Consider the following 8,975-nt stretch of genomic DNA (forward strand, 5'->3'; position numbering starts at 1 on the left):
ATTGTTGTTCGTTAAAATTAAGATGTTAGTATTGGGCCATAGTGGCCCAACACGGCTTTCGGACTAAGTACTAACTCCTTCACGGTCGGTTTTAGACTGAACTGTATTTCCTTAAATTTTACATTGCTTAGGTCACTTGGGTGTTTCTTGTTTCTCCATGTCAGCACAAAATGTGCGTTTGATTATACAGCGTTCGCATTATTTTGATTATACAGCATTCACACTATCGAGTCGGATCCTCCGCTGCGCCCCTTCCAGTTCGCGCAGTCGTTTCGTGTTTCTCCTCCAATGGTAGTAAATGATGGCGATCACCATCGCCACGATGAATGCCCCGTCTATGGAATATGATGCGACGTCGTGCATCGATATGGTATTCTCGATCTTATCGCTGCCGAACATTATACTTGTTTTTAATTGTCGCGTTTTCTTGGAACTCGTAATGTTCCCTACATTGTGGCGCATTTTATTGCATCGAGGAGGGTCTTAATCGCTGACCCAAGCACTCGAGCGTGTGAAACCACTTCGTTTGGAATTTCGGGTCTCGCTATTATCAGCGGAAATTTGCATTGTCAATTTTTTCATAGGGTCGTCACCCAATCTGATTTCGTGTACTTCCATTTTCTCCCCCCTTTGGGACGAGGGCGTAGTCTACCGTCCCAAATCATTTGGGGTGCTTGGGGAGGGGGATCGTCTTCTAGTTCGATTGCTTCGGCTTGAGATTGCTGTTCGTTATCAGCTGTGTTGTCATACTCTTCTATAATGGGTTGAATGGTGTGCTCCTCGACTGGTAGAGGAGCAAGTGTTCGCACGTTGCGTTTGTAAATTCCGGTAGCGGTTCGCACTACTGCCACTCGGACTACTCCATCATTTCCAGGGTGTATTTGTGTGACAATTCCCATAGGCCACCTTGCTACGGGAAGGTGATCGTCTCCGATCAATACGATTTGGCCTACCTTAACGTTGGCTTGTTGCTTGGTCCATTTTGCATAATCACGTAACTGGTGGAGATACTCGTCTCTCCATCTTCTCCAAAATTGTTCGAGCTGCGATTGTACTCGTTTCCATCTGGTTGTGAGATTGCTTCCATCCTCACTCTGCGTAGGGATGGGCACGGCTAGCATTGGGCGTGCTATCAAAAAATGACCGGGTGTGATCGCGGTCGGTGAATCTGGCGTCGTGTAAACAGGTGTGAGTGGTCGCGAATTCATTATTGCGGCCACTTGGTAGAACAGTGTCTGCAATTCCATGATGTTTAGCTGTGCTCCTCTGGCCGCTGCACTAAAGAGCCGCTTGGCTACCTTTATGTTCGCTTCCCAAAGTCCTCCAAAGCTGGGGCTTCGGGGTGGAATGAATGAAAATCTTATTCTGTGAGTTGCCGCAATATCAACTAATTTGTTTTGAAAAACTTCATTGTTATATATTCTTCGTAAACGATTGAGTTCTCTGCTGGCCCCGACAAAGTTCCGCCCATTGTCGGAGTAAATAACCTCGGGTATTCCCCTCACTGATGTGAAACGGAGAAGTGCTGATATGAACGCTGCCGTCGACTGATCTTCGACGACTTCTAGGTGAACTGCTTTGGTCGCAAAACATATGAAGATGCAAGCATATGCTGTGGTCTTGCATTTCGATTTTTGATTGAGATATACTTCGAATGGCCCACATAAGTCCACTCCCGTGTGAGTGAACGCTACTGATTCATTTACCCTGGGCGAGGGCAGTTGTCCCATTCGTTGCTGTAAACGTCTGGGCCGCGCTTTGGCACATAAGATGCATCGTTGAATGACTCCTTGTACGGTCCTTCGGAGATCCCTCATCCAAAATCTTTGTCGAAATTCGTTTATTACCAGATCTGTTCCGGCGTGAAATCTATCCTCATGTATTTTTTGAATTATTACCCTCGAAAATGGGTGCGATTTGGGAATCAATATTGGATTCTTTTGTGAGATGGGCATTTCTGCATTGTGGAGTCTCCCTGTGACATGTATGACTCCATTTCTGACGATTGCGTTGAGATGCTGGAAAGGTCCTTTCGTAGGCACCTTCCCAGTTTTTCGTAATTCCGCTACTTCATTTGGATAAATAGTGGCTTGCATAATTCGGACTACGAGTGTTAGTCCTTCATTCAATTCAGTGGTGGTGAGTGGGCCCGATCTCTTTTCGTTTCTGATGCCTGTGTCTTTATTGACCTTCTTCATATTGTTTATGGCTCTACACAGCCATGCAAAGTGTCTTACTGTTTTGTCATGAGTGTGATGGTGCGGGTATTTTGCGATTAAGTCTTCGCATGCCTTTCCTGTTGCTGCTACCAATCGTGTTATTGGTTCTTTAATCTCTTCCTGTTCTGCAGCAGCAGTGTATTCGTAGCCGCTCTGCAGATAATATTGTCTTCTTCGTATACATTCCGGTCCGTGTAACCAAAATTCTAGTTTTGCTTCGCGTAATTTTCTGACTGGAATTCCTCTCGAAACCATATCAGCCGGATTTTCTTTCGTAGATATATATTTCCAATGCTCTGGATTCGTGGTGGAGTGTATCTTCTGCACTCTATTTCTAATGAAGGTTCCCCAACGTGTATTTGAAGATTTGATCCAACTTAGCGCTACTTGTGAATCACTGTAGTAATATTCCGACGAGATTCGACCGGCCAGAATGCTCTTTATTTTAGCAGTTAGTTCTGCTAGAAGTGCCGCCGCCAAGAGTTCCAGACGGGGCAGAGTGACCTTCTTCAAAGGCGCCACTCTCGATTTCGAACATAAGAGATTCGTACTCTCTTCTCCTTTTAAGTTGATTGCATGTAAGTAAATGACGCATCCATAAGCCTTTTCGGAGGCGTCACTGAATCCGTGTAAATCTAGTGCGATCGTATGACTCGGAGTCGACATCCGAGGTATTTCTATCTTGCTGAGCTCCACTAATGAAGCTTCGAACTTCTTCCATGAGCTTAGTGCTTGATCTGGAACATCATCGTCCCAGCTGACGTTATAAGTCCACAATTCTTGCATCAATATTTTAGCTGTAATGATTACAGGTTGTATCAATCCGATTGGGTCATACAGTCTCAAAATCTTCGAGACCATCTGTCGCTTTGTGAGCGCTTCGTATGTTTCACCTATGTTTTTCGTACTGATGAACTGGAACACGTCTGTTTTGGGGTTCCAGGCTATCCCCAATGTCTTTATGACCTCTTGGTCACCAACTTGGATCAATGGTTCCAAGTCTTTCTCTGGAATTCCTTCCAGTACGCTTGCGTTGTTTGATGCCCACTTTCGAAGTGGAAATCCATGAAGTGACAATGCATGCTCTATTTCTCGTTTCGTCTTCGTCAGTTCATCTGCGTTGGACGCTCCAATCATTAGATTGTCAACATAGAACGATCGTTGAATGGTGTCGGCAATTCTCGGATTTACCGACCGATAATCTTCAGCTGCTTCGTGTAGTGCCCTACAGGCCAAGAATGATGAAGACGCTTCACCATATGTGACAGTCGTCAGTCTATACGCTTTCAATTGATCATTGGGGCTGTCGCGCCACAAAATACATTGTAACCAAGTGTCTGTGTATGCGATGTGAATTTGTCTGTACATCTTTGCAATATCTGCTACTAGCACGTCGTTGTGCGTCTTGAAATCAATTAGCAGATCAAATAAGTCCTTTTGAATGGTTGGTCCCACGATTTGTATATCGTTCAGGGATACTCCGGTTGACGTCTTTGCACTTGCGTCGAACACCACCCTAACCTTGGTGGATGTTGAATCTGGTTTCACCACACACGAGTGAGGGATGAAATACTTTACTTTGTGAAAGTCTTCTGTGGTGACTGGTACCATATGTCCCAGTGTTTCATATTCATTCATGAATGCCCTGTACTCTTTGTACAGGTCTGCATTCCGCTTGAGCCTTTGCTCAAGCGATGTGAATCTTCTATATGCTTGTTGATAAGAGTCGCCTAACGATGACGGCTCCCCCCGTAGGGGCATTCGTGTAATGTATCTCCCGTCGGGAGCGATCTCTAACGTTGTGCGGAAGTGACTTTCCGCCTCGCATTCGTCATGTTGCTTTGGTTCCCAGTCTTGAAAGCACGCTTCTTCAAGACGCCAAAACTTCTCTATGAGTTTGGCCATTTCGTCCTGTGGGAATTCGAATTCATTTCTGCTACACCTTGTAGCAGACAATACAGTGGTTGATGGGCTGCTGTGACGTAGCGTCCCACATGCAATCCAGCCCAAGCTGGACTCTTGATACGTAAGACCGTTGGCTACGCTAAGCCGGCCTGGCATTAGAATTTTGAAAAATATTCTCGCTCCGAGGAGAATGTCGATTTCATTCGATCTGTAAAACTGGGGATCGGCAAGGTGCAATTGTTCTGGTATCCGTATACCCTTTTCATCAATAGCTGTGCTTGGTTGATCGTCCAATATCTTTGGCACTATGATCAATTCTAAACTTTCATTGTAGTTGCTTGCGTGAGAGGCTATCACAGTTTTGATACCCCTTTTAACATGTGCTTGTCCGCTAACTCCTTTAATGGTTACGTTTACCGAGTGTTGCGGAATTCCTAGGCTTCGAGCAGCCTTTTCTGTGATTGTTTCTACTTGACTCCCTGAATCAAGTAGACATCGAAGAGGGTGCCATTTCTGCTCACCCTTAACATGAATTATGGCTGTGCCCAGAAAGACGTATTCTTCCTGAGCTAGTCATTTCGTTGAACTTGCTTGTGCTTGATTGACATCCTTCTCGGGATGCAATTGTTGGATCTCGTCCCCCTTGGGAGAGTCTCCACGATGAAGTAGTGTATGATGCTTCGTGCTGCATATTTGGCATTTCCGTTGTGATTTGCACTCCTTCGTTGAGTGCCCAGGTATGAGGCAATTAAAGCAGTGCCTCCCTGCTTTGATAGTTTCCCATCGTTCTGGGATGCTCATTTTCGTGAATTTAGGACACGTAAATGCTGTGTGTCCTTCATTGTGACAAACGTAGCACCGCTGTGCTTCCCTTTTGTCTTTGGTGGTCGCAGCTTTGCCTTCGATTGCTGCTACGACTTTCGGCTGGGGTCGATGACTAGAGTGTGCCGTTTCGGCAGCCACTTTGCAAGTCATCTGGTTAGCCAGCCGCTCTAATTCTATTTTGAATTCGCTCCAAACATAAATGCGCTGGAGGTCCAACTTTTCTTCAATCTTAGAAAGTGTTGATTCATCCAATCGTTCTTTCACTAAGCATATTAGTAACCCATTGGCGATGCAATCTGGTTCGCCAGGTTGTTCATTTGCTATTTGTCGAGTGGCGGACAATAGTGTATCGACAGCGTCGATCAGTCCTAGTATCGCTCTTTGCGATGCCTTATGTATCCTTTTAATTTTCAGCAGAGTGTAAAAGTAACCTTCATATGCGATTCGTTTCTTGTAGAATCTTGCTTCCAGTTTGGCCCAGGCTTCAGTGAAAGGCACTCCTGAATTCTCGAGTGCTTCGCAGGAGTTACGAGCGGGCTCGTATTCTAAACATTTCGCCAGGAAAGCGTATTTGCTTGCATCCTCGTTTAGGGTCGCAATCCGCTTCTCAAAGCGGGCTTTAAACGATAGCCACTCGGTGGCTGACCCACGGAACTTCGGGAGCTCCAATCGGGGTAAATAATCGGCCTTGCTATTGCCGGTGATCATTGTTTGATCCAGTACTTGCCTTGAACCTTCATCCTGACTCGGTTCATTCGTCTGTGATTGCGCATGCCGTATTCTCTTTGCCAAACTGGCTCTGGACTTGATATATGCGGGGAGGAGAGCATCCCGTCTCTTGGAGGGCCCCGTTTGGCCCTCAATTTTCAGTATCACTGCACAAGCTTGATCGTACAAGCTTGTTAGTACTTCTTGTTGCACTAGTAATGTTTCGACTTCGTCGTCGTCTTCTGCTAATTTGCATGCGTCTTTGATAATCGGAGCAATGCTTTGCTCCAGTGCCGTTAGCTGCTTTTTCCAGCTTTCAACGGCATCGTCCTCGTTTGTCGTCATGTTTATTTGATTTGATAATTACTAACCGCTTTACTTGTTTGATTGACTCAAATACTTAGCTGGGTCATTGATTATGCTCCAGTCTAAATAGTCGGCTATGGCTTCGGCCGATCTATTTAGTTCAGTGGTAAATCTGCTTTCGTATCTTGTTTATAACCGCGGCTCCTGCCGCCAAGTTGAACATGTGCGATATTATCAGTTTTATCGCTGCAGCTTCTTCCCGCGTACGACGCGGGTCCTGTTTCAAATTCTCCTCCGTATCCCTCATATACATGTAGCACATGGAATACAGTAGGTCGTTGGAATGTCGAGAATTCATCTTTACAAATTTTTCACATCAGTCACAATAATTCGTGTTTATCACACATCTTCCACGCAGTTGCACACCGTGCTTCGCTCACGGGCGAAGTTTACTTATTGATCACACAGTCACGCAGTGTCATGTTATGATTCCCACGAATGGGAAATTCACGTTGTCAATTTTCAGCCACACAGTGGCGCATTGTAATAACTATGCAGTGGCGCAGCATACTTCCCGCGAGTAGGAAGTTCACTTTGTTAATTTTTAGCCACGCAGTGGCACACCATACTTCCCGCGAATGGGAGATTCATTTTCTTGGTTTCAGCCACTCAATGGCGCAACATCTTCCGTGCGCTGAGACAATGTCACTTCACTTTCCGATTATACAGCCATGCAATGGCATCACTTTTTCGCGCGCGGAGAGAATGTCACTTCACTTATCAGAATCGATTACTTTCGCGAGTCCGTGATCGCTCGAAGTGCGATCACGTCGGGGTCACCAAATGTTGTTCGTTAAAATTAAGATGTTAGTATTGGGCCATAGTGGCCCAACACGGCTTTCGGACTAAGTACTAACTCCTTCACGGTCGGTTTTAGACTGAACTGTATTTCCTTAAATTTTACATTGCTTAGGTCACTTGGGTGTTTCTTGTTTCTCCATGTCAGCACAAAATGTGCGTTTGATTATACAGCGTTCGCATTATTTTGATTATACAGCATTCACACTATCGAGTCGGATCCTCCGCTGCGCCCCTTCCAGTTCGCGCAGTCGTTTCGTGTTTCTCCTCCAATGGTAGTAAATGATGGCGATCACCATCGCCACGATGAATGCCCCGTCTATGGAATATGATGCGACGTCGTGCATCGATATGGTATTCTCGATCTTATCGCTGCCGAACATTATACTTGTTTTTAATTGTCGCGTTTTCTTGGAACTCGTAATGTTCCCTACATTGTGGCGCATTTTATTGCATCGAGGAGGGTCTTAATCGCTGACCCAAGCACTCGAGCGTGTGAAACCACTTCGTTTGGAATTTCGGGTCTCGCTATTATCAGCGGAAATTTGCATTGTCAATTTTTTCATAGGGTCGTCACCCAATCTGATTTCGTGTACTTCCAGTGATTATGGTTTCAAATTTTGCAATGTGAGTTTATGGACGGTTTGTAGTTCTTTCCATAAATTACAATGTTATAATCATAAAAGATTATTTGATTGCGATGAGTTTGGAAGAAATTTAATTTTGAGCAATTTTATACAAAACATGTTATTTTCTTACTTCTTTCAGTAGTGAAAACTGTATAAATGTTGACAATGGTTGAATCAAAAAAGGAAATTCGAGAGCACAATCAAAAACAAGTTGAAAAATGCATGGTTCCTGCATGTTAGAACTATTTTGGAAAGTCCGGAGGTAAAATATACGTGATTTGTTTTTGAGTTTTAGGTTACATTATCAAATCCAGATGTCTCACTGATCGTTTACGTTTTGCGTTAGATCGCCAATGTCGGGAACATAACCGAAGAGACGCAGGACACCCTTTCGCCGGAACCATTGGAGGAGCTCAAATTGGACCAATCAAAACGGGTCACATAGTGCGTTTGGACAATGCTTGACATTTCAAAATTCTTCGATTGTTTATCTCGAGAAAAATAAAATGTTATTCATTGTGATAGATGCGTAGAAATATTTCCTATCAATTAATCTAAACATTTTTGCTATTTATTAGGAAATGTTCGAGTTATAAGCGTTCGAAACCTTTCATTTTTCTCCACATGTTCAGTGCTTACATTTTCATTTTACTCCCTATATCTTCCGGTTAGGTGCATTAATCTAGCTTGGTTTGCCGACAAGTGACTCGTTCTCCGTCGACCGATCATTTTTCTGTGAATCGCAGGAAGCAACATATTCATAATATTATTAATGCATATTGTGTGGTGTTAGATAAATTATAATAAAAGACCGACTACTTGAAAATTGAAGTCGAATGAATGAATTGTCGCCCAATGAAATAGCACGTACAAATTATGACTTCCATGCTTATTGGTGACATCGTTTGCGAGTGAAATCGTCTCGTGCAACAACTCCTATAGAAGTGTTTTCAGACTCCCGGTGTGTTACATTGAATAATAGTCTCAGTTGTTGAAAGACTCTGATCGTCAGTAACGAAACGACGTTCTACCCCTTTAAGACATAGCAATGCTCATTGTCTCGAATACTGGCTCATATATCTCTGTGCCAACAGTTCTATTCCAGCTTGAATCATTAATATCGTTATTATTGCACACATTTAATCATTTGACATTTCCTTGCATTCATCCTTACCGGCGGAGTATTGTTCTCGATTCAAAGGTCTATCGAAAGAGTTAGTTTCACTACAAATTAATTAGTAGGTTGGGGGAAGAGAAGTCCATTATTTTTGCATGAAATTTCAAACCTTTATTTAAGATGTTTTAGGATTGTCCGATATGGGTCAACTATGCACCGTTTTGTTGCATAATTTTAAAGTTAGCTTCAAAATGCCTCATTCATAGAAGTCTTGGTCCTTATTGGCGAAAAACTCTAGTAATCGGAAGATTTTGATCAATCTTCTCTTGATCCCAATTTCTTATCACTGAGGAAGTTGCAATGCGAGAAAAGGATGGTGATAATCGCTTGTTGCCATGTCCGAATTTT

General features: G+C 43.7%; 1 protein-coding gene across 1 annotated transcript; it reads right to left on the minus strand.

Annotated features, from left to right (window-relative positions):
- Nucleotides 1–578: 578 nt before the first annotated feature.
- Nucleotides 579–4,124, minus strand: LOC129766711 (uncharacterized). Its single transcript, XM_055767311.1, has one exon. It carries the CDS (start codon nt 4,122–4,124, stop codon nt 579–581), a length of 3,546 nt encoding a protein of 1,181 aa, XP_055623286.1.
- Nucleotides 4,125–8,975: the final 4,851 nt, after the last annotated feature.

This window comes from Toxorhynchites rutilus, chromosome 2 (assembly GCF_029784135.1).
Source record: "Toxorhynchites rutilus septentrionalis strain SRP chromosome 2, ASM2978413v1, whole genome shotgun sequence".
NCBI classification, from domain to species: domain Eukaryota; kingdom Metazoa; phylum Arthropoda; class Insecta; order Diptera; family Culicidae; genus Toxorhynchites; species Toxorhynchites rutilus.